The sequence below is a fragment of the Pseudophryne corroboree genome, chromosome 5 (genome assembly GCF_028390025.1).
Source record: "Pseudophryne corroboree isolate aPseCor3 chromosome 5, aPseCor3.hap2, whole genome shotgun sequence".
Classification (NCBI taxonomy): domain Eukaryota; kingdom Metazoa; phylum Chordata; class Amphibia; order Anura; family Myobatrachidae; genus Pseudophryne; species Pseudophryne corroboree.
Window position 1 is genome coordinate 788,653,736 of NC_086448.1, and position 27,197 is coordinate 788,680,932.

Genomic DNA, 27,197 nt, shown 5'->3' on the forward strand with positions numbered 1-27,197 from the left:
CCACCCGCGTCACACGCCTCTCCCCCACCCGCAGCACCCACCCCCATACCCACCCTACCTGTGGCATCCACTACATCCGCCCCCCACCCGCGGCACACGCCTTTCCCCCACCCACGGCATCCACCACGTCCGCCTCCCACCCCAGGCACACACCCCTCCCCCACCCACAGCACCCACCACATCCGTCCCCCACCCGCGGCACACGCCCCTCCCACACCCGCAACACTCCCACCCAGTTATCTCCTCTCAGGAGAGTAACGCCTGTCCGTTGTGTTACAGGCAACAAGAAGATTGTGTGGATGATGCTGGAGACCGGCGCTGATACCAACGTGGTCAACTCTGTGGGAAGAACCGCAGCACAAATGGCAGCTTTTGTAGGTAAAACCTTTTTCTTTTTCTAGTAGAAAGTGTTACCTAGAGAAACTTCCATACTCCATTTTATTTTAAATACTTGCCATTGTTTCAGAGGTGCACCTCCCAATTGTGCAGTAACAATGGATAATTACAATGGATAAATATGTTCTTTTTCTGTGTATATGTACCAAGATCTGCTGTTTGCTAATGGTGGTTAAAGAAGCTACAGACACTGGTTTTGTGTCCTATACTTACACGGTTTGTTAAAGGGTAAATCCACTGAAAATGTATTTGACCAGATGCTGGGTACTATAATTCACTGAAATAAATCCTGTTACTTGAAATAGGATGTCTGCAGGAAATAGTCTGCTAGAAATAGAAAAAATAAGAATTTACTCACCGGTAAATCTATTTCTTGTAGTCTGTAGTGGATGCTGGGAACTCCGTAAGGAACATGGGGAATAGACGGCTCCGCTGGAGACTGGGCACAACTAAAGAAAGCTTTAGGTCTATCTGGTGTGCACTGGCTCCTCCCCCTATGACCCTCCTCCAAGCCTCAGTTAGGATACTGTGCCCGGACGAGCGTACACAATAAGGAAGGATTTTGAATCCCGGGTAAGACTCATACCAGCCACACCAATCACACCGTATAACTCGTGATATTAAACCCAGTTAACAGTATGATAACAACGGAGCCTCTGAACAGATGGCTCTCAACAATAACCCGATTATTTAACAATAACTATTTACAAGTATTGCAGACAATCCGCACTTGGGATGGGCGCCCAGCATCCACTACGGACTACGAGTAATAGAATTACCGGTGAGTAAATTCTTATTTTCTCTGACGTCCTAGTGGATGCTGGGAACTCCGTAAGGACCATGGGGATTATACCAAAGCTCCCAAACGGGCGGGAGAGTGCGGATGACTCTGCAGCACCGAATGAGCAAACTCCAGGTCCTCCTCAGCCAGTGTATCAAATTTGTAAAATTTAGCAAAAGTGTTAGACCCTGACCAAGTAGCAGCTCGGCAAAGTTGCAGTGCCGAGACCCCTCAGGCAGCCGCCCAAGATGAGCCCACCTTCCTTGTGGAATGGGCTTTTACTGATTTTAGGCTGCGGCAGTCCTACCGCAGAATGCGAAAGCTGAATAGTGCTACAAATCCAGCGAGCAATAGTCTGCTTAGAAGCAGGAACACCCAGCTTGTTGGGTGCATACAGGATAAACAGCGAGTCAGTTTTCCTGACTCTAGCCGTCCTGGAAACCTAAATTTTCAGGGCCCTGACTACGTCCAGTAACTTGGAATCCTCCAAGTCCCTAGTAGCCGCAGGCACCACAATAGGTTGGTTCAAGTGAAAAGCTGATACCACCTTCGGGAGAAACGGAGGACGAGTCCTCAACTCTGCCCTATCCATATGGAAAATCAGATAAGGGCTTTTACAAGACAAAGCCGCCAATTCTGATACACGCCTGGCCGAAGCCAGGGCCAACAGCATGACCACTTTCCACGTGAGATATTTCAAATCCACGGTTGTAAGTGGCTCAAACCAATGTGATTTCAGGAACCCCAAAACCACATTGAGATCCCAAGGTGCCACAGGAGGCACAAAAGGAGGCTGAATATGCAGAACTCCCTTGACAAATGTCTGAACTTCAGGCAGTGAAGCCAGTTCTTTCTGGAAGAAAATCGACAGAGCCGAAATCTGGACCTTAATGGACCCCAATTTGAGGCCCATCGTCACCCCTGCTTGCAGGAAATGCAGGAATCGACCCAGTTGAAATTCCTCCGTTGGGGCCTTTCTGGCCTCACACCAAGCAACATATTTCCGCCAAATGCGGTGGTAATGTTTTGCAGTTACATCCTTCCTGGCTTTGATCAGGGTAGGGATGACTTCCTCCGGAATGCCCTTTTCCTTCAGGATCCGGTGTTCAACCGCCATGCCGTCAAACGCAGCCGCGGTAAGTCTTGGAACAGGCAGGGCCCCTGCTGCAGCAGGTCCCGCCGTAGCGGTAGAGGCCATGGGTTCTCTGAGAGCATCTCTTGAAGTTCCGGGTACCAAGCCCTTCTTGGCCAATCCGGAACCACGAGTATAGTTCTTACTCCTCTCCTTCGTATTATTCTCAGTACCTTTGGTATGAGAGGAAGAGGAGGGAACACATAAACCGACTGGTACACCCACGGTGTCACTAGAGCGTCCACAGCTATCGCCTGCGGGTCTCTTGACCTGGCGCAATATCTTTTTAGCTTTTTGTTGAGGCGGGACGCCATCATGTCCACCTGTGGCCTTTCCCAACGATTTACAATCATTTGGAAGACTTCTGGATGAAGCCCCCACTCTCCCGGGTGTAGGTCGTGCCTGCTGAGGAAGTCTGCTTCCCAGTTGTCCACTCCCGGAATGAACACTGCTGACAGTGCTAACACGTGATTTTCCGCCCATCGGAGAATCCTTGTGGCTTCTGCCATCGCCCTCCTGCTTCTTGTGCCGCCCTGTCTGTTTACATGGGCGACCGCCGTGATGTTGTCTGATTGGATCAGCACCGGCTGGTTTTGAAGCAGGGGTCTTGCTTGGCTTAGGGCATTGTAAATTGCCCTTAGCTCCAGAATATTTATGTGTAGTGAAATTTCCTGATTTGACCACAGTCCCTGGAAATTTCTCCCTTGTGTGACTGCTCCCCAGCCCCGAAGGCTGGCATCCGTGGTCACCAGGACCCAGTCCTGTATTCCGAATCTGCGGCCCTCTAGAAGATGAGCACTCTGCAGCCACCACAGTAGAGACACCCTGGTCTTTGGCGACAGGGTTATCCGCTGATGCATCTGAAGATGCGATCCGGACCACTTGTCCAACAGGTCCCACTGGAAAGTCCTTGCGTGGAACCTGCCTAATGGAATTTCTTCGTATGAAGCTACCATCTTTCCCAGGACTCTCGTGCATTGATGCACCGACACCTGTCCTGGTTTTAGGAGGTTTCGGACTAGAGATGACAACTCCTCTGCTTTTTCCACTGGAAGAAACACTTTTTTTTTTCTGGTCTGTATCCAGAATCATTCCCAGGAACAGAAGACGTGTCGTCGGGACCAGCTGTGACTTTGGGATATTGAGAATCCAGCCGTGCTGTTGTAGTATTTCCCGAGAAAGTGCTACCCCTACCAACAACTGTTCCTTGGATCTCGCCTTTATCAGGAGATCGTCCAAGTACGGGATAATTAAAACTCCCTTCTTCCGAAGGAGTATCATCATTTCGGCCATTACCTTGGTAAAGACCCTCGGTGCCGTGGATAACCCAAACGGCAGCGTCTGGAACTGATAGTGACAGTCCTGTACCACAAACCAGAGTTACTCCTGGTGAGGAGGGTAAATGGGGACATGCAGGTAAGCATCCTTGATGTCCAGGGAGACCATGTAGTCCCCCTCGTCCAGACTTGCAATAACCGCCCTGAGAGATTCCATCTTGAACTTGAATCTTTTTATATATGTGTTCAAGGATTTTAAATGTAAAATTGGTCTCACCGAACCGTCCGGTTTCGGTACCACAAACATTGTGGAATAGTAACCCCTTCCTTGTTGAAGGAGGGGTACCTTGATAATCACCTGCTGTGAATACAGCTTGTGTATAGCCTCCAACACTGCCTCCCTGGCTGAGGGAGTTGCAGGTAAGGCAGATTTTAGGAAACGGCGGGGGGGAGACGTCTCGAATTCCAGCATGTACCCCTGAGAGACTACTTGAAGGATCCAGGGATCCACCCGTGAGCGAGCCCACTGTGTGCTGAACATTCTGAGACGGGCCCCCACCGTACCCGGGTCCACCTGTGTAGCCCCAGCATCATGCGGTGGACTTAGCGGAAGCGGGGGAGGACTTCTGCTCCTGGGAACTGGCTGGATGCTGCAGCTTTTTCCCTCTACCTCTGCCTCTCGGCAGAAAGGATGCGCCTCTAGCCCTCTTGTTTTTATGGGCCCGAAAGGACTGTACTTGATAATACGGTGCTTTCTTTTGCTGTGGGGTAACTTGTGGCAAAAATGTTGCTTTCCCAGCCGTTGCCGTGGAAACAAGGTCCGAAAGACCATCACCAAACAGCTCCACCCCTTTATAAGGCAAAACTTCCATGTGCCTTTTTGAATCGGCATCACCTGACCACTGCCGAGTCCACAACCCTCTCCTGGCGGCAATGGACATTGCGCTTATTTTCGATGCCAGCCGGCAAATATCCCTCTGTGCATCACGCATGTATAAGACCGCGTCTTTTATATGCTCTATTGTCAGCAAAATATTGTCCCTATCCAGGGTATCAATATTATCCGACAGGGAATCTGACCACGCAGCTGCAGCACTGCACATCCATGCTGAGGCAATAGCTGGTCGCAGTATAATGCCCTTGTGTGTATATATAGACTTAAGGGTAGCCTCCTGCTTCCTATCAGCAGGTTCCTTTAGGGCGCCCGTATCTGGAGACGGTAGTGCCACCTTCTTTGACAAACGTGTAAGCGCTTTATCTACCCTAGGGGGTGTTTCCCAACGTGACCTATCCTCTGGCTGGAAAGGGTACGTTGCTAATAACCGTTTAGAAATTACTAATTTCTTTTCGGGGGAAGCCCACGCTTCTTCACACACCTCATTTAATTCCTCAGATGCAGGAAAAACTACTGGTAGTTTTTTCTCACCAAACATAATACCCTTTTTAGTGGTACCTGGGGTAATATCAGAAATGTGTAATACATTTTTCATTGCCTCAATCATGTAACGGGTGGCCCTATTGGAAGTTACATTGGTCTCCTCATCGTCGACACTGGAGTCGGTATCCGTGTTGACGTCTGTCTGCCATCTGAGGTAGCGGGCGTTTCAATGCCCCTGATGGCTTTTGAGACGCCTGGACAGGCACAAGCTGAGTAGCCGGCTGTCCCATGTCGTCAAACCTTTTATGTAAAGAGCTGACACTGTCACGTAATTCCTTCCATAAGTCCATCCACTCAGGTGTCGACCCCGCAGGGGGTGACATCACATTTACCGGAATTTGCTCCGCCTCCACATCATTTTCCTCATCATACATGTCGACACAGCAGTACCGACACACCGCGCACACACAGGGAATGCTCTGATAGAGGACAGGACCCCACTAAGCCCTTTGGGGAGACAGAGGGAGAGTATGCCAGCACACACCAGAGCGCTATATAACACTGAGATATCACTATACAGAGTGTTTTCCCCTATAGCTGCTTGTATTACATATACTGCGCCTAAATTTAGTGCCCCCCCCCTCTCTTTTTTACCCTTCTGTAGTGCAGGACTGCAGGGGAGAGCCAGGGAGCGATCCTTCCAGCGGAGCTGTGAGGGAAAATGGCGCCAGTGTGCTGAGGGAGATGGCTCCGCCCCTTTTTCGGCTGACTTTCTCCTGCTTTTTCTGTAATTCTGGCAGGGGTTAATTTACACCTATATAGCCTCTGGGACTATATATGGTGTATTTTTTGCCAGCCAAGGTGTTAGTATTGCTGCTCAGGGCACCCCCCCCCCCCCCCCAGCGCCCTGCACCCATCAGTGACCGGAGTGTGAGGTGTGCATGAGGAGCAATGGCGCACAGCTGCAGTGCTGTGCGCTACCTTGTTGAAGACCGAAGTCTTCTGCCGCCGATTTTCTGTACCACCTTCTTGCTTCTGGCTCTGTAAGGGGGACAGCGGCGCGGCCCTGGGACCGGACGACGAGGTCGGGCCCTGTGTTCGATCCCTCTGGAGCTAATGGTGTCCAGTAGCCTAAGAAGCCCAAGCTAGCTGCAAACAGGTAGGTTCGCTTCTTCTCCCCTTAGTACCACGTTGCAGTGAGTCTGTTGCCAGCAGATCTCACTGAAAATAAAAAAACTAAACTATACTTTCTTCTAGGATCTCAGGAGAGCCCCTAGTGTGCATCCAGCTCAGCCGGGCACAAAAATCTAACTGAGGTCTGGAGGAGGGTCATAGGGGGAGGAGCCAGTGCACACCAGATAGACCTAAAGCTTTCTTTAGTTGTGCCCAGTCTCCTGCGGAGCCGTCTATTCCCCATGGTCCTTACGGAGTTCCCAGCATCCACTAGGACGTCAGAGAAACACACTGCTACTGTCAGCTGACAGCTATAATGTGCATAACTGACCTTCCTTAGCGACATCGGTGCAGATTGTTACCATGATTACAGATGTTGCTATGCAACAGTATTTCAAAGATTTCAACAGGCGATTTCAGGCAAAAGTATTATTTCAAAGAGCAGAAGTTACTCTGGAATAAAGGCATGACTTTACTAATTGTGCTTTTGTGTTGTAGGCCAACATGACTGTGTAACTGTAATAAATAACTTCTTCCCACGTGAAAAACTGGATTATTACACCAAACCGCAAGGATTAAGTAAAGAACCAAAGTTACCTGCTAAATTAGCCGGTCCTTTGCACAAGATTATTACGACGACAAACCTCCATCCTGTAAAGGTAAATCCCATTTGCAACACATTATTATCACCATCGTCCTCTTCGCATTTGCAGCCCTATATTTAAGCAGGCGATGAATGATGTAACTAGTTACAATATTTACTGAATAGGTGTAACCCAGCCTTCAATGTTAATGTTCCTCTTTCTCTGTAGTTTTGTCACCTTTTAAGAAATGCCACCTGAAGTATGGTTCTCAATAGACAGCAATGACCATTATTGAATGAGTTAACGACCCTTTAGATGACTTGTGTGCACCATGATCAACTTTTACTAAATAGAATACTTGAACTTTTTATGGTATGTGCTTTTCATCATTGCACATATATCATCAAGCACAGCTGTTGTTTATTTTTGTTTCCCTGTGATAGAAAACCACTGTGCTTTGCTCTCTACAACTGCCCATTTAAGCATATTTCATAAGTGAAGCATTTCCCCAAAACATCATCTTATGTTCTGCAGCCAAACCAGCTGCCGTCAACCATATCTTTCCTCTGCAGGAGCCCCGTTCAGTACCGATGTTTCACTGAGCGGTTTCCCAGGAATAACTAGACAAAGAGGCGATTGCAGATAAGCGTACAGGCCAGATAGTGGCTGAATTGGTCTCTGCCGCTACATGAAAAGACATCTCACTATAAAATCCTATTAGAAAATGTGACTGTTTTACAAAGCTAAAGGCTTATTTCGCAGGGCTGCTGCGTTGTCTGCATCAGATAGGAGAGAAACTTTAGGTCTTAGCTGAAGAAATTGAAAATAAAGAATTCTGACTAATATACAGATGTGACTGAAAGCACAGAAAAAGTGAGAGAGGTCGCCGTGTGTTTAGTGAGTGTTGCTGGAGGGCGCACACAAATGGATAAAATAAGTCATCTGATGGTGGCAAAACACAAACTGCTTCAGTGTCCTATAGATATGCGGCTTCTGGAACTTTTCTGATGTGAGGCTTTAACCAGTGACCTGTAACATGGTAGTGTAACCTCCTGCCACTAATACCTCTTCCTGCACAAGTGATTATTCTGCTGGCTTTTACCACTGATGTTCTACACATGACGTCTATGTCCTGGGTGCCTTGTGCTGTTGATATTACACTACAGTGATTTATCTCTTATATATTTGCTGTAAATGCGCGGGGGCGCGCATTTACCCGTGTTTTTTTCCTAATGGAAACTGACCCCCTGCAAATTCCCGGATCAAGTGATCCGGGAATCCTACCCGGGTAGCTTGCCGGGTTGAAGGTTGAACAAGTGTTCAACGCGTTAAGCTGTGTAGTGTGAACGGAAGTCGTGTCGATGCGACACTGCTCCCGTTCACACTGTATGGAAGGGCGGCGCTGGGATATCATGTGATCTCCCATCGCCGCCGCGTCAGCAGCGTCACCATCCCGGCAATATGCCGGGTTGGTGGAGCTAGTGTAGAAGGGGGCTGTAGCACAGGTTGCAGCCGTGTCAGGCTCCCGGCTGCGACCCGTGCTACAAGTTGAACAGGGGTATCGGTGTATAACGCTGGGTGGGGCTCTAGCAGGGGTTGCCCTTCTGAATCACAGATCACTGTGAGCTAAAAACACCCCCCTTCCCCACAGGTCCACATCATTACTAGCCGTGGGCCAGATACACAGGCTGCAGCCATATGCTGCGGTGGTGGCAGTTCCATAAGCGAGGGGGTTATAGCGCGGCACCCCTTCCTCTCCCCCCCTCCACAGGTTACACAGCCACTGGGCCACATACACAGGCTGCAGCCATATGCTGCGGTGGTGACAGTTCCATAAGCGAGGGGGTTATAGCGCGGCACCCCTTCCTCTCCCCCCCTCCACAGGTTACACAGCCACTGGGCCACATACACAGGCTGCAGCCATATGCTGCACTGCTGACAGCTCCTTATCTGCTGGTTACAGCGTGGCTCCCCATCCCGTCCCCAGGGACGATGACGGCGACTGCTGGGTGTGGCATGCGGAGGGCGGCAGCGGCGTTCCACCGTGCCACCGATACTTGGCCCAGAACCCGGTGGAAGATACAGCGCGAAAGCAACAACGCGAGGGCCGGCCGCAGCCAGTGCCTGACCGCGGCGGACAGTGACATCACAGGGTCGAGCCTTCTGCTGTGCTCTGGCGGCTGCTGCTGTACACAAAGCGTGGTGGCTGCCGGGTGCTGCTGGGGGCAGCGGTGATGTCACGGGGGTGGGGTTTTCAGTGTGCTCCGCCAGCTGCTGCTGTACACACAGCGTGGTGGCTGCTGGGGGCAGCGGTGATGTCACGGGGGTGGGGTTTTCAGTGTGCTCCGCCAGCTGCTGCTGTACACACAGCGTGGTGGCTGCTGGGGGCAGCGGTGATGTCACGGGGGTGGGGTTTCCAGTGTGCTCCGCCAGCTGCTGCTGTACACACAGCGTGGTGGCTGCTGGGGGCAGCGGTGATGTCACGGGGGTGGGGTTTCCAGTGTGCTCCGCCAGCTGCTGCTGTACACACAGCGTGGTGGCTGCTGGGGGCAGCGGTGATGTCACGGGGGTGGGGTTTCCAGTGTGCTCCGCCAGCTGCTGCTGTACACACAGCGTGGTGGCTGCTGGGGGCAGCGGTGATGTCACGGGGGTGGGGTTTCCAGTGTGCTCCGCCAGCTGCTGCTGTACACACAGCGTGGTGGCTGCTGGGGGCAGCGGTGATGTCACGGGGGTGGGGTTTCCAGTGTGCTCCGCCAGCTGCTGCTGTACACACAGCGTGGTGGCTGCTGGGGGCAGCGGTGATGTCACGGGGGTGGGGTTTCCAGTGTGCTCCGCCAGCTGCTGCTGTACACACAGCGTGGTGGCTGCTGGGGGCAGCGGTGATGTCACGGGGGTGGGGTTTCCAGTGTGCTCCGCCAGCTGCTGCTGTACACACAGCGTGGTGGCTGCTGGGGGCAGCGGTGATGTCACGGGGGTGGGGTTTCCAGTGTGCTCCGCCAGCTGCTGCTGTACACACAGCGTGGTGGCTGCTGGGGGCAGCGGTGATGTCACGGGGGTGGGGTTTCCAGTGTGCTCCGCCAGCTGCTGCTGTACACACAGCGTGGTGGCTGCTGGGGGCAGCGGTGATGTCACGGGGGTGGGGTTTCCAGTGTGCTCCGCCAGCTGCTGCTGTACACACAGCGTGGTGGCTGCTGGGGGCAGCGGTGATGTCACGGGGGTGGGGTTTCCAGTGTGCTCCGCCAGCTGCTGCTGTACACACAGCGTGGTGGCTGCTGGGGGCAGCGGTGATGTCACGGGGGTGGGGTTTCCAGTGTGCTCCGCCAGCTGCTGCTGTACACACAGCGTGGTGGCTGCTGGGGGCAGCGGTGATGTCACGGGGGTGGGGTTTCCAGTGTGCTCCGCCAGCTGCTGCTGTACACACAGCGTGGTGGCTGCTGGGGGCAGCGGTGATGTCACGGGGGTGGGGTTTCCAGTGTGCTCCGCCAGCTGCTGCTGTACACACAGCGTGGTGGCTGCTGGGGGCAGCGGTGATGTCACGGGGGTGGGGTTTCCAGTGTGCTCCGCCAGCTGCTGCTGTACACACAGCGTGGTGGCTGCTGGGGGCAGCGGTGATGTCACGGGGGTGGGGTTTCCAGTGTGCTCCGCCAGCTGCTGCTGTACACACAGCGTGGTGGCTGCTGGGGGCAGCGGTGATGTCACGGGGGTGGGGTTTCCAGTGTGCTCCGCCAGCTGCTGCTGTACACACAGCGTGGTGGCTGCTGGGGGCAGCGGTGATGTCACGGGGGTGGGGTTTTCAGTGTGCTCCGCCAGCTGCTGCTGTACACACAGCGTGGTGGCTGCTGGGGGCAGCGGTGATGTCACGGGGGCGGGGTTTCCAGTGTGCTCCGCCAGCTGCTGCTGTACACACAGCGTGGTGGCTGCTGGGGGCAGCGGTGATGTCACGGGGGCGGGGTTTCCAGTGTGCTCCGCCAGCTGCTGCTGTACACACAGCGTGGTGGCTGCTGGGGGCAGCGGTGATGTCACGGGGGCGGGGTTTCCAGTGTGCTCCGCCAGCTGCTGCTGTACACACAGCGTGGTGGCTGCTGGGGGCAGCGGTGATGTCACGGGGGTGGGGTTTTCAGTGTGCTCCGCCAGCTGCTGCTGTACACACAGTGTGGGGGCTGCCTCGTGCTATGGTGTAGCGGGGACAATATCATCGCCTCAGGTACTATTAGATAGCAAACATGTTGTTGCATAGTCTTTGTACTGCTGTGATACAGCCAATGGGGCGCAGTTGTTAACAGGGTGTCACACATAGTATTGCGCCAGCCGGCAGCCCAGGTGTATGAGGCATTACATAAACACTACCCTGCTGTATGCATGCCCACAGGGTACAGGGCAACCCCGGGTGGGTCCTATTGCCAATGGCCAGCCCCTTCTCTATGGATCAGGTTCTACATTGTGCAACTATACGTTATACTGCACAGGACTAGGGTGTATTCTCTACCGTACATTACACACTATACATGTGATACATTATACTGCACAGGACTAAGGTGTATTCTCTACAGTACATTATACACTATACATGTGATACATTATACTGCACAGGACTGGGGTGTATTCTCTACCGTGCATTATACACTATACATGTGATACATTATACTGCACAGGACTAGGGTGTATTCTCTACCGTGCATTATACACTATACATGTGATACATTATACTGCACAGGACTAGGGTGTATTCTCTACCGTGCATTATACACTATACATGTGATACATTATACTGCACAGGACTAGGGTGTATTCTCTCCCGTGCATTATATACTATACATGTGATACATTATACTGCACAAGACTAGGGTGTATTCTCTACCGTACATTACACACTATACATGTGATACATTATACTGCACAGGACTAGGGTGTATTCTCTACAGTACATTATACACTATACATGTGATACATTATACTGCACAGGACTGGGGTGTATTCTCTACCGTGCATTATACACTATACATGTGATACATTATACTGCACAGGACTAGGGTGTATTCTCTACCGTGCATTATACACTATACATGTGATACATTATACTGCACAGGACTAGGGTGTATTCTCTACCGTGCATTATACACTATACATGTGATACATTATACTGCACAAGACTAGGGTGTATTCTCTACCGTGCATTATACACTATACATGTGATACATTATACTGCACAGGACTAGGGTGTATTCTCTACCGTGCATTACACACTATACATGTGATACATTATACTGCACAGGACTAGGGTGTATTCTCTCCAGTACATTATACACTATACATGTGATACATTATACTGCACAAGACTAGGGTGTATTCTCTACCGTGCATTATACACTATACATGTGATACATTATACTGCACAGGACTAGGGTGTATTCTCTACCGTGCTTTATACACTATACATGTGATACATTATACTGCACAGGACTAGGGTGTATTCTCTACCGTGCTTTATACACTATACATGTGATACATTATACTGCACAGGACTAGGGTGTATTCTCTACCGTGCATTATACACTATACATGTGATACATTATACTGCACAGGACTAGGGTGTATTCTCTACCGTGCTTTATACACTATACATGTGATACATTATACTGCACAGGACTAGGGTGTATTCTCTACCGTGCATTATACACTATACATGTGATACATTATACTGCACAGGACTAGGGTGTATTCTCTACCGTGCATTATACACTATACATGTGATACATTATACTGCACAAGACTAGGGTGTATTCTCTACCGTGCATTATACACTATACATGTGATACATTATACTGCACAAGACTAGGGTGTATTCTCTCCCGTGCATTATACACTATACATGTGCTACATTATACTGCACAGGACTGGGGTGTATTCTCTACAGTACATTATACACTATACATGTGATACATTATACTGCACAGGACTAGGGTGTATTCTCTACCGTGCATTATACACTATACATGTGATACATTATACTGCACACGACTGGGGTGTATTCTCTACCGTGCATTATACACTATACATGTGATACATTATACTGCACAGGACTAGGGTGTATTCTCTACCGTGCATTATACACTATACATGTGATACATTATACTGCACTGGACTGGGGTGTATTCTCTACCGTGCATTATACACTATACATGTGATACATTATACTGCACAGGACTAGGGTGTATTCTCTACCGTGCATTATACACTATACATGTGATACATTATACTGCACAGGACTAGGGTGTATTCTCTACCGTGCATTATACACTATACATGTGATACATTATACTGCACAGGACTAGGGTGTATTCTCTACCGTGCATTACACACTATACATGTGATACATTATACTGCACAGGACTAGGGTGTATTCTCTACCGTGCATTATACACTATACATGTGATACATTATACTGCACAGGACTAGGGTGTATTCTCTACCGTGCATTATACACTATACATGTGATACATTATACTGCACAGGACTAGGGTGTATTCTCTACCGTGCATTACACACTATACATGTGATACATTATACTGCACACGACTGGGGTGTATTCTCTACCGTGCATTATACACTATACATGTGATACATTATACTGCACAAGACTAGGGTGTATTCTCTCCCGTGCATTATACACTATACATGTGCTACATTATACTGCACAGGACTGGGGTGTATTCTCTACAGTACATTATACACTATACATGTGATACATTATACTGCACAGGACTAGGGTGTATTCTCTACCGTGCATTATACACTATACATGTGATACATTATACTGCACTGGACTGGGGTGTATTCTCTCCAGTACATTATACACTATACATATGATACATTATACTGCACAGGACTAGGGTGTATTCTCTACCGTGCATTATACACTATACATGTGATACATTATACTGCACAGGACTAGGGTGTATTCTCTACCGTGCATTATACACTATACATGTGATACATTATACTGCACTGGACTGGGGTGTATTCTCTCCAGTACATTATACACTATACATGTGATACATTATACTGCACAGGACTAGGGTGTATTCTCTACCGTGCATTATACACTATACATGTGATACATTATACTGCACTGGACTGGGGTGTATTCTCTCCAGTACATTATACACTATACATGCGATACATTATACTGCACAGGACTAGGGTGTATTCTCTACCGTGCATTATACACTATACATATGATACATTATACTGCACTGGACTGGGGTGTATTCTCTCCAGTACATTATACACTATACATATGATACATTATACTGCACTGGACTGGGGTGTATTCTCTCCAGTACATTATACACTATACATATGATACATTATACTGCACAGGACTAGGGTGTATTCTCTCCAGTACATTATACACTATACATATGATACATTATACTGCACAGGACTGGGGTGTATTCTCTCCAGTGCATTATACACTATACATATGATACATTATACTGCACAGGACTGGGGTGTATTCTCTCCAGTGCATTATACACTATACATATGATACATTATACTGCACAGGACTGGGGTGTATTCTCTCCAGTACATTATACACTATACATGTGATACATTATACTGCACTGGACTGGGGTGTATTCTCTCCAGTACATTATACACTATACATGTGATACATTATACTGCACTGGACTGGGGTGTATTCTCTCCAGTACATTATACACTATACATGTGATACATTATACTGCACTGGACTGGGGTGTATTCTCTCCAGTACATTATACACTATACATGTGATACATTATACTGCACTGGACTGGGGTGTATTCTCTACAGTACATTATACACTATACATGTGATACATTATACTGCACTGGACTGGGGTGTATTCTCTCCAGTACATTATACACTATACATGTGATACATTATACTGCACTGGACTGGGGTGTATTCTCTACCGTACATTATACACTATACATGTGATACATTATACTGCACTGGACTGGGGTGTATTCTCTCCAGTACATTATACACTATACATATGATACATTATACTGCACAGGACTAGGGTGTATTCTCTCCAGTACATTATACACTATACATATGATACATTATACTGCACTGGACTGGGGTGTATTCTCTACCGTGCATTATACACTATACATGTGATACATTATACTGCACTGGACTGGGGTGTATTCTCTCCAGTACATTATACACTATACATATGATACATTATACTGCACTGGACTGGGGTGTATTCTCTCCAGTACATTATACACTATACATGGGATACATTATACTGCACTGGACTGGGGTGTATTCTCTCCAGTACATTATACACTATACATATGATACATTATACTGCACTGGACTGGGGTGTATTCTCTACCGTGCATTATACACTATACATGTGATACATTATACTGCACTGGACTGGGGTGTATTCTCTCCAGTACATTATACACTATACATGTGATACATTATACTGCACTGGACTGGGGTGTATTCTCTACCGTGCATTATACACTATACATGTGATACATTATACTGCACTGGACTGGGGTGTATTCTCTCCAGTACATTATACACTATACATATGATACATTATACTGCACTGGACTGGGGTGTATTCTCTCCAGTACATTATACACTATACATGGGATACATTATACTGCACTGGACTGGGGTGTATTCTCTCCAGTACATTATACACTATACATATGATACATTATACTGCACTGGACTGGGGTGTATTCTCTACCGTGCATTATACACTATACATGTGATACATTATACTGCACTGGACTGGGGTGTATTCTCTCCAGTACATTATACACTATACATGTGATACATTATACTGCACTGGACTGGGGTGTATTCTCTACAGTACATTATACACTATACATGTGATACATTATACTGCACTGGACTGGGGTGTATTCTCTATCCTGCATTATACACTATACATGTGATATATTATACTGCACTGGACTGGGGTGTATTCTCTCCAGTACATTATACACTATACATGTGATACATTATACTGCACTGGACTAGGGTGTATTCTCTCCAGTACATTATACACTATACATGTGATACATTATACTGCACAGGACTAGGGTGTATTCTCTACCGTGCATTACACACTATACATGTGATACATTATACTGCACTGGACTGGGGTGTATTCTCTACAGTACATTATACACTATACATGTGATACATTATACTGCACTGGACTGGGGTGTATTCTCTCCAGTACATTATACACTATACATGTGATACATTATACTGCACTGGACTGGGGTGTATTCTCTCCAGTACATTATACACTATACATGTGATACATTATACTGCACTGGACTAGGGTGTATTCTCTCCAGTACATTATACACTATACATGTGATACATTATACTGCACAGGACTGGGGTGTATTCTCTCCAGTACATTATACACTATACATATGATACATTATACTGCACAGGACTAGGGTGTATTCTCTCCAGTGATTTGCTGCTACTAATCTGGGACTCTATCACGCATACACTAGTAACTCATTGTATAACGCTGGCCGGGACTCTAGCAGGCACTGCCCTTCTGCACCACAAACCAGGGACTGTACTACAATGTGATTCATCGTTGCCTGCGGCCACTATTCACGTTGTTGCAAGGAGCTACGCCCCCTTGACCATTGCATGCCCTTTGGCCGTGCAATATTTAACCACAAACACAATTATGATTGCAGGTAATACTCCATATAATACAAATATAGCAAGGCCTAAGGGCGTGCAGGGGTTCAGGGGGCGTAGCCTGTTGTGTAAAATACAAAGATTTCACGCACAAAGGGCGTAGCCCCTTATGACGGTGTGAAGAGCACCCGTAGGGCGCAATGAATAACCTAGTTATTATTATAATTATTATTATACTTTATATGGCGCCACAAGGGATCCGCAGCACCCAATTACAGAGTACATAAACAAAATACACAAAACGGGAAAACAGTCACTTACAGTAGAAGACAATATAGGACAAGTACAGGGTATATACACATAGCTACACCAGCAGATGACACTGACATAAGTATCGGGCTGGCAGAAAATCGCAGAATTTGGTGCTGTTTCGGATGGTTTAAGTAAGAGAAGGATAAGCACATGAGGGGTTGAGGGTCCTGCTCGTGAAAGCTTACATTCTAAAGGGGAGGAGCAGACTGGTGACACAGAGAGAGTGGAACAGAGGGTTAGGATTAGAGACGGGTGGGTTTGGTGAAGAAGTGGGTCTTGAGAGCCTGTTTGAAGTTTTGTAGAAAGTTGGAGTGTCTGAGGGGTGAGGTAGAGAATTCCAAGGGTAGGGAGCAGCACGTGAGAAATCTTGGAGGTAAGAGTGGGAGGAACTAATCAGTAGGCAGGAGAGGCGGTGTGCATTAGCAGAGTGAAGAGGACGGGTAGGTGAGTGTGAGAAGTTGAATTGGACTGTTTGCTCTGTTACTTGTCTTGTCATCTTCAATTCTTGCTCCAGGTCATTTTCCTGATAAAAGAGAACCCGCTTCTGTTGGAGCCAGAGGCCCTGAAGAAATGCGGCACAGTCTTAGATCTGATCTGTGAGAAGTGCATGAAGCAGAAAGACATGAATGAAGTCCTGGCCATTAAAATGCATTACTACAGCTGTATATTCCAGAGATGCGCCAGTCATCTGCAGGAGCAGGAAAACAAGCTGGACGCACTCATAAAGAGGTAATGACCGGAGTGCTGGACCTCTGACCTTGTTTTAGGCACTTTGTCGCCTCTCGTAAATGGGGGCGGGGGGGGGGGGGGGGCGGGGGGAGTTGGGGCGCACCTTAAACTACAGTCCGTAATGCTCCTTACTCTAAATATACAGAATGTTTATGGTTGGAATAGTTTTGATAGGTCGGGGCATGGGGTGGTCTTCAGTTTGCTGGCGGCCGGGCTCCCGACGACCAGCAAACTGGCGCTGGAATCCCGACCGCGAGCATACCGACAGCTTTTCTCCCTCTTGGGGGTCCACGACCCCCCTGGAGGGAGAATCGTGTGCCATCGTGCCTGCAGCGTGGCGAGCGCAGTGAGCCTGCAAGGGGCTCATTTGCGCTCGCCCAGCTGGCGGTATGCCGGCGGTCGGGATTCCAGCGCCGGTATGCTGGCCGCCGTAAGCCCGACTGCCGGCATAACATACTACACTTGGGGCATGAATTTCTTCTTGTGTCATTTACAAAAGTTGGAGATATTCCGGTAAGGAGAAACATAATTAATTTTAATGTTGGGAGCTCATTGGGTGGATTTGTGGACTTTACAATGACTTGTGTTACATGGGGGATGATTCAGAGATGATCGTAGATCTACGATAAGTTACTCTGACATGCGGGAAGACGCTCAGCACAGGGCTAGTCCACCCCACATGTCAGGCCCTACCCACCCCGCACAGGTACAAAAGCATTGCACAGCATCAGTACATATGTACTTGGTGAGTAGCTCCCTTCATGCGCTCTGGCAGGGAGCTACTGGCCGCGTCTCGGGTTGCAGCGGCTGTGTTCTAACGCCTTTGGCACGCCTCCTCCCGCACCGCCTCTGCCTGTCAATCAGGCAGAGGCGATCGCAGCCCAGATATGCAGATAGCTTCTCACTGGGCTCCCGGGGTGTGCACGACTCCACAAAAAGATTGAGACTGAATTTTCCCCCTGGTCAATAAGATGTAAGAGTATCTGTAGAAGGAAGCAAGTTATTTGGCCCATGTTTCCCTTTATAATGCGCATAAAATGAAGATATAACACAGTATGGTACAGAAGAAAAACCCTGTGTCCTCTGAAAAACACAATATAAGCGTTATTCTTGACAAATAGCCAAATAAACAAAAATTGTTTGGTCATCAATGTGCAAATCACCTCCTGTTATCGAAGGGTTAAGAAATTAGTCTGCTCCACTCTCTCTGTGTCACCAGTCTGCTCCTCCCCTTTAGAATGTAAGCTTTCACGAGCAGGACCTTCAACCCCTCATGTGCTTTTCCTTCTCTTACTTAAACCATCCGAAACATATATATGTGTGTATATATATATATGTGTGTGTGTGTGTGTGTGTGTGTGTGTGTGTGTGTGTGTGTGTGTGTGTGTGTGTGTGTGTGTGTGTGTGTATATATATATATGTGTGTGTGTGTGTGTGTGTGCGCGCGTGTGTGTGTGTGTGTGTGTGTATATATATATATATATATATATATATATATATATATATATTTTCACACACACACACACAAATGATCCTCGGCACTCCGTTACCAAATGCTGGTGCAACCTGCCCGGTGCCCTCCACAGCCAAACAGCAATATAGAAATAAAGTTGGCGGCACTCCTGGGACTAATTCAAATGAATAAACGAGGCCACCCCCGTTTATTCCAGCTTAACGTTTCGGTCTTTATTGACCGTCTTCAGAAGCAACAATGAATATGTGTGTGTGTGTGTGTATATATATATATATATATATATATATATATATATATATATATATATATATATATATATATATATATATATATATATATATATATATATACACACACACACACACACACACACACACACACACACACACACACACACACACACACACACACACACACACACACACACACACACACACACACACACATCTATATCTCTATAATCTCAACAAGGCACAGTTTTTGCGCAAATACCAGTCCACCTTGCAAGCCCTTTTTAGTTTTGTTTTTTTGTGGAAAGTCCCAGCTACTGTTATAAGGTAGACCATCCACAATATTCAGTGGTTTCCAATATGTCTCCTTTTGCACTCAGATTCTTAAGATCGGCAGCTCCCTTTACACACCAGTATCCACAATTGGTAATTAAATCTGTAATTCAATCAAAAAGAGGAGTGCTCCATAGTGCATAGCTGTATTTAATATTTGACTTACAGTATTTAACACCTATGTGTCTAATCTTTTAAATAAATCCAATATTAAATACAGTTATGCACTATGAGCGCTCCTCTTTTTGATTGTGACCCTGTAAACTATGTGAGCTGAATTAAAAGAATTTACCTTTCACTATTGAAGTCTGGTGAGAGCGTTCTTTGCTACTTTTCCTATTTCTGGGACAGTTTTTGGAATGGACTGATCTCTGGTTAATGCACCCCAGCGGCTGTGGTATTTCAGTATGAGAGTGCAACTTTTCTGGACTATATATATTCTTTGTAAAGCGCTGTGGACTATGTGTGCGCTATATAAAAAATTCTAACGGACTGTTCTGTGATTGTTCAGTTTATTGAAGGAGCGAGATGGTGACGGGTTCCCTGTGTTTCAAGAGAAGTTCATCCGAGAAAGCATCCGGAAGTTTCCATACTGCGAGGCCACACTCCTTCAGCAGTTGGTCCGGAGCATCGCTCCGGTGGAGATAGTAAGCGTCCTACGCTCATAATGGGGATCTATGGGGCTGATTCAGAGGTGACGTTGGTACCTGGCTGCGTGTGCACCTGTAAAACCCCCCCCCCCCCCCTTACTGGTACCTGGCTGCGTGCATCTGTGAGACCCTCCCTTACTGGTACCTCGCTATTTGCATCTGTAAGACCCTCCCTTACTGGCAGGGACGGACTGGGACCACTTTTCGGCCCTGGTATTTGTGTGTGTGTGTGTGTGTGTGTGTGTGTGTGTGTGTGTGTGTGTGTGTGTGTGTGTGTGTGTGTGTGTGTGTACGTGCAATGTTAAAGATGCATGCGGACACTGATCAGGGGAGCGTGCCACGAGTCAGGGGGGCGTGGACTCGCGACACTCCTCCATTTTGCTTAGCAGTTGGGTACTACGGGCACAGTGGGCGGCGTTTGCCAGAAGTCCCAGATGGGCAGTCCGGCCCTGCTTACTGGTACCTCGCTACCTGCATCTGTAAGACCCTCCATTGCTGCATTTATCAGAGACCCAGGCCCAGGTAATTGCTACCCACTTCCCCTCCTTGGCGCCGCTGATAACAAAAAGGGGTGTTCAACTGTTCTAAAACTCCTCATGTTGTTTTGTTTTGTTTTTTTGTTTGGGGGGTGGGGGGGGGGTTTAAATACTAAAAATGGTGTGTTTTTGTTTTGTTGGGGTGTTTGCTGCACTATGGCCCTCATTCCGAGTTGATCGCTCGCAAGCTGCTTTTAGCAGCATTGCACACGCTAAGCCGCCGCCTACTGGGAGTGAATCTTAGCTTCTTAAAATTGCGAACGAAAGGTTCTCAAAATTGCGATTACACACCTCTTAGCAGTTTCTGAGTAGCTCCAGACTTACTCGGCATCTGCGATCAGTTCAGTGCTTGTCGTTCCTGGTTTGACGTCACAAACACACTCGGCGTTCGCCCAGACACTCCCCCGTTTCTCCAGACACTCCCCCGTTTCTCCCAGAAACGGTAGCGTTTTTCCGCACACACCCATAAAACGCCAGTTTCCGCCCAGTAACACCCACTTCCTGTCAATCACATTACGATCACCAGAACGATGAAAAAGCCTTGAGTAAAAATCCTAACTGCATAGCAAATTTACTTGGCGCAGTCGCACTGCGGACATTGGGCATGCGCGTTAGCGATTGATCGCTCCGTTGCGAAAAAAAAACAACGAGCGATCAACTCGGAATGACCCCCTATGGCCATTAGGCTTATTTCAAATGTAATAAACTTTGGGCATTTATATCTAACAGTTTTGTATGACGGTGAATGTAGTAACAAGAGAGGTTAGGATTGTATGGAAAGTTTGCCCCCTATCGTCTGATTACATTTTAGGGTGTGGGTTAAGTTTTTATTTCCTGGTACAATCCTGCTCTTATATTTTCTCTGACGTCCTAGTGGATGCTGGGACTCCGTCAGGACCATGGGGATTAGCGGCTCCGCAGGAGACAGGGCACAAAAATAAAGCTTTAGGATCAGGTGGTGTGCACTGGCTCCTCCCCCTATGACCCTCCTCCAAGCCTCAGTTAGGTTTTTGTGCCCGTCCGAGCAGGGTGCAATCTAGGTGGCTCTCCTAAAGAGCTGCTTAGAAAAAGTTTTTAGGTTTTTTATTTTCAGTGAGTCCTGCTGGCAACAGGCTCACTGCATCGAGGGACTTAGGGGAGAGAAGTGAACTCACCTGCGTGCAGGATGGATTGGCATCTTAGGCTACTGGACACCATTAGCTCCAGAGGGATCGAACACAGGCCCAGCCATGGAGTCCGGTCCCGGAGCCGCGCCGCCGACCCCCCTTGCAGATGCCGAAGATTGAAGAGGTCCAGAAACAGGCGGCAGAAGACTTTTCAGTCTTCATGAGGTAGCGCAAAGCACTGCAGCTGTGCGCCATTGTTGTCAGCACACTTCACACAGCGGTCACTGAGGGTGCAGGGCGCTGGGGGGGGCGCCCTGGGCAGCAATGTATAATACCTTTCTTATGGCTAAAAATACATCACATATAGCCCTTGAGGCTATATGGATGTATTTAACCCCTGCCAGATCTCACAAACTCCGGGAGAAGAGCCCGCCGAAATAGGGGGCGGGGCTTATTCTCCTCAGCACACAGCGCCATTTTCCTGCTCAGCTCCGCTGTGAGGAAGGCTCCCAGGACTCTCCCCTGCACTGCACTACAGAAACAGGGTAAAACAGAGAGGGGGGGGCACTTTTTTTGGCGATATTACTATATTTAAGCTGCTATAAGGATACAACACTTATATAGGGTTGTTCCCATATATATTATAGCGCTTGGGTGTGTGCTGGCAAACTCTCCCTCTGTCTCCCCAAAGGACTAGTGGGGTCCTGTCTTCAATAGAGCATTCCCTGTGTGTCTGCTGTGTGTCGGTACGTGTGTGTCGACATGTATGAGGACGATGTTGGTGTGGAGGCAGAGCAATTGCCGGTAATGGTGATGTCACCCCCCAGGGAGTCGACACCGGAATGGATGGCTTTGTTTATGGAATTACGTGATAATGTCAGCACATTACAAAAATCAGTTGACGACATGAGACGGCCGGCAAACCAGTTAGTACCTGCCCAGGCGTCTCAGACACCGTCAGGGGCTGTAAAACGCCCTTTACCTCAGTCGGTCGACACAGACCGAGACACGGACACTGAATCTAGTGTCGACGGTGAAGAAACAAACTTATTTTCCAGTAGGGCCACACGTTATATGATCACGGCAATGAAGGAGGCTTTACATATCTCTGATACTGCAAGTACCACAAAAAGGGGTATTATGTGGGGTGTGAAAAAACTACCTGTAGTTTTTCCTGAATCAGAGGAATTGAATGATGTATGTGATGAAGCGTGGGTTAACCCAGATAGAAAAGTGCTAATTTCAAAAAAGTTATTGGCATTATACCCTTTCCCGCCAGAGGTTAGGGCGCGCTGGGAAACACCCCCTAGGGTGGATAAGGCGCTCACACGCTTATCAAAACAAGTGGCGTTACCGTCTCCTGATACGGCCGCCCTCAAGGATCCAGCTGATAGGAGGCTGGAAACTACCCTAAAAAGTATATACACACATACTGGTGTTATACTGCGACCAGCCATCGCCTCAGCCTGGATGTGCAGTGCTGGGGTGGTCTGGTCGGATTCCCTGACTGAAAATATTGATACCCTGGATAGGGACAGTATTTTATTGACTTTAGAGCAATTAAAGGATGCTTTTCTTTATATGCGAGATGCTCAGACGGATATTTGCACTCTGGCATCGAGAGTAAGTGCGATGTCCATATCTGCCAGAAGAAGTTTATGGACGCGACAGTGGTCAGGTGATGCGGATTCCAAACGGCATATGGAAGTATTGCCGTATAAAGGGGAGGAATTATTTGGCGTGGGTCTATCGGATCTGGTGGCCACGGCAACTGCCGGGAAATCCACCTTTTTACCTCAGACCCCCTCCCAACAGAAAAAGACACCGTCTTTTCAGCCGCAGTCCTTTCGGTCCTATAAGAACAAGCGGGCAAAAGGACAGTCATATCTGCCCCGAGGCAGAGGAAAGGGTAAGAGAGGGCAGCAAGCAGCTCCTTCCCAGGAACAGAAGCCCTCCCCGGGTTCTGCAAAGCCCTCAGCATGACGCTGGGGCTTTACAAGCGGACTCAGGAGCGGTGGGGGGTCGACTCAAGAATTTCAGCGCGCAGTGGGCTTGCTCACAGGTGGACCCCTGGATCCTGCAGGTAGTATCTCAGGGTTACAGGTTGGAATTCGAGAAGTCTCCCCCTCGCCGGTTCCTAAAGTCTGCTTTGCCAACGTCTCCCTCAGACAGGGCGACGGTATTGGAAGCCATTCACAAGCTGTTTTCTCAGCAGGTGATAGTCAAGGTACCCCTCCTACAACAGGGAAAGGGGTATTACTCCACGCTATTTGTGGTACCGAAGCCGGACGGCTCGGTAAGACCTATTCTAAATCTGAAATCTTTGAACCTGTACATACAAAAATTCAAGTTCAAGATGGAGTCACTCAGAGCAGTGATAGCGAATCTGGAAGAAGGGGACTTTATGGTGTCCCTGGACATCAAGGATGCTTACCTGCATGTCCCAATTTGCCCTTCACACCAAGGGTACCTCAGGTTCGTGGTGCAAAACTGTCATTATCAGTTTCAGACGCTGCCGTTTGGATTGTCCACGGCACCTCGGGTCTTTACCAAGGTAATGGCCGAGATGATGTTTCTTCTGCGAAGAAAAGGCGTATTAATTATCCCTTACTTGGACGATCTCCTGATAAGGGCAAGGTCCAGAGAACAGCTGGAAGACGTAGTAGCACTAACCCAAGTAGTGCTGCAACAGCACGGGTGGATTCTGAATTTTCCAAAATCTCAATTGAACCCGACGACACGTCTGCTGTTCCTGGGAATGATTCTGGACACGGTTCAGAAAAAGGTGTTTCTTCCGGAGGAGAAAGCCAGGGAGTTATCCGAACTTGTCAGGAACCTCCGAAAACCAGGAAAAGTGTCTGTGCATCAATGCACAAGAGTCCTGGGAAAGATGGTGGCTTCTTACGAAGCGATTCCATTCGGCAGATTCCACGCACGAACTTTTCAGTGGGATCTGCTGGACAAATGGTCCGGATCGCATCTGCAGATGCATCAGCGGATAACCTTATCGCCACGGACAAGGGTGTCTCTTCTGTGGTGGTTGCAGAGTGTTCATCTGTTAGAGGGCCGCAGATTCGGCATACAGGACTGGGTCCTGGTGACCACGGATGCCAGTCTGAGAGGCTGGGGAGCGGTCACACAGGGAAGAAACTTCCAGGGAGTATGGTCAAGCCTGGAGATGTCTCTTCACATAAATATACTGGAGCTGAGAGCGATTTACAATGCTCTAAGCCTGGCAAAACCCCTGCTTCAGGGTCAGCCGGTGTTGATCCAGTCGGACAACATCACGGCAGTCGCCCACGTAAACAGACAGGGCGGCACAAGAAGCAGGAGAGCAATGGCAGAAGCTGCAAGGATTCTTCGCTGGGCGGAAGATCATGTGATAGCACTGTCAGCAGTGTTCATTCCGGGAGTGGACAACTGGGAAGCAGACTTCCTCAGCAGACACGATCTACACCCGGCAGAGTGGGGACTTCATCCAGAAGTCTTCCACATGATTGTGAACCGTTGGGAAAAACCAAAGGTGGATATGATGGCGTCTCGCCTCAACAAAAAACTGGACAGGTATTGCGCCAGGTCAAGAGACCCTCAGGCAATAGCTGTGGACGCTCTGGTAACACCGTGGGTGTTCCAGTCAGTGTATGTGTTTCCTCCTCTGCCTCTCATACCAAAAGTACTGAGAATTATACGGCAAAGGGGAGTAAGAACGATACTCGTGGCTCCGGATTGGCCAAGAAGAACTTGGTACCCGGAACTTCAAGAGATGCTCACGGAGGATCCGTGGCCTCTACCTCTAAGACGGGACCTGCTTCAGCAGGGACCGTGTCTATTCCAAGACTTACCGCGGCTGCGATTGACGGCATGGGGGTTGAACGCCGAATTCTAAGGGAAAAAGGCATTCCGGAAGAGGTCATTCCTACACTGGTAAAAGCCAGGAAGGAGGTGACTGCACAACATTATCACCGCATTTGGTGAAAATATGTTGCGTGGTGTGAGGCCAGGAAGGCCCACACGGAGGAATTTCAACTGGGTCGATTCCTACATTTCCTGCAAACAGGATTGTCTATGGGCCTCAAATTGGGGTCCATTAAGGTTCAAATTTCGGCCCTGTCGATTTTCTTCCAGAAAGAATTGGCTTCTGTTCCTGAAGTCCAGACTTTTGTAAAAGGAGTACTACATATACAGCCCCCGGTTGTGCCCCCAGTGGCTCCGTGGGACCTTAATGTAGTTTTGGATTTTCTCAAATCCCATTGGTTTGAGCCACTCAAATCGGTGGATTTGAAATATCTTACGTGGAAAGTAACCATGCTACTGGCCCTGGCTTCAGCCAGGAGAGTATCAGAATTGGCGGCTTTATCGTATAAAAGCCCATATCTGATTTTCCATTCGGACAGGGCAGAACTGCGGACGCGTCCTCAGTTTCTGCCTAAGGTGGTGTCAGCATTTCACCTGAACCAGCCTATTGTGGTGCCTGCGGCTACTAGCGATTTGGAGGATTCCAAGTTGCTGGACGTTGTCCGGGCATTGAAAATATATATTTCAAGGACGGCTGGAGTCAGAAAATCTGACTCGCTGTTTATACTGTATGCACCCAACAAGCTGGGTGCTCCTGCTTCTAAGCAGACGATTGCTCGTTGGATTTGTAGCACAATTCAACTTGCACATTCTGTGGCAGGCCTGCCACAGCCTAAATCTGTCAAGGCCCATTCCACAAGGAAGGTGGGCTCATCCTGGGCGGCTGCCCGAGGGGTCTCGGCATTACAACTCTGCCGAGCAGCTACGTGGTCGGGGGAGAACACGTTTGTAAAATTCTACAAATTTGATACCCTGGCTAAAGAGGACCTGGAGTTCTCTCATTCGGTGCTGCAGAGTCATCCGCACTCTCCCGCCCGTTTGGGAGCTTTGGTATAATCCCCATGGTCCTGACGGAGTCCCAGCATCCACTAGGACGTCAGAGAAAATAAGATTTTACTTACCGATAAATCTATTTCTCGTAGTCCGTAGTGGATGCTGGGCGCCCATCCCAAGTGCGGATTGTCTGCAATACTTGTACATAGTTATTGTTACAAAAAAATCGGGTTGTTATTGTTGTGAGCCGTCTGTTCAGAGGCTCCTACGTTTGTCATACTGTTAACTGGGTTCAGATCACAAGTTGTACGGTGTGATTGGTGTGGCTGGTATGAGTCTTACCCGGGATTCAAAATCCTTCCTTATTGTGTACGCTCGTCCGGGCACAGTATCCTAACTGAGGCTTGGAGGAGGGTCATAGGGGGAGGAGCCAGTGCACACCACCTGATCCTAAAGCTTTATTTTTGTGCCCTGTCTCCTGCGGAGCCGCTAATCCCCATGGTCCTGACGGAGTCCCAGCATCCACTACGGACTACGAGAAATAGATTTATCGGTAAGTAAAATC

The 27,197-nt window shown here is 48.4% G+C and overlaps 1 protein-coding gene across 1 annotated transcript in view; it reads left to right on the top strand.

The window, feature by feature from the left end:
• Nucleotides 1-27,197, top strand: part of ANKMY2 (ankyrin repeat and MYND domain containing 2) — a 102,330-nt gene that overhangs the window by 58,179 nt on the left and 16,954 nt on the right. Inside the window, exons 4-7 of the mRNA XM_063924412.1 lie at nt 280-378; nt 6,636-6,796; nt 17,241-17,455; nt 20,004-20,139. Of these exons, the coding sequence (XP_063780482.1) occupies nt 280-378; nt 6,636-6,796; nt 17,241-17,455; nt 20,004-20,139 (611 nt within the window). The remainder of the gene's footprint in view (nt 1-279; nt 379-6,635; nt 6,797-17,240; nt 17,456-20,003; nt 20,140-27,197) is intronic.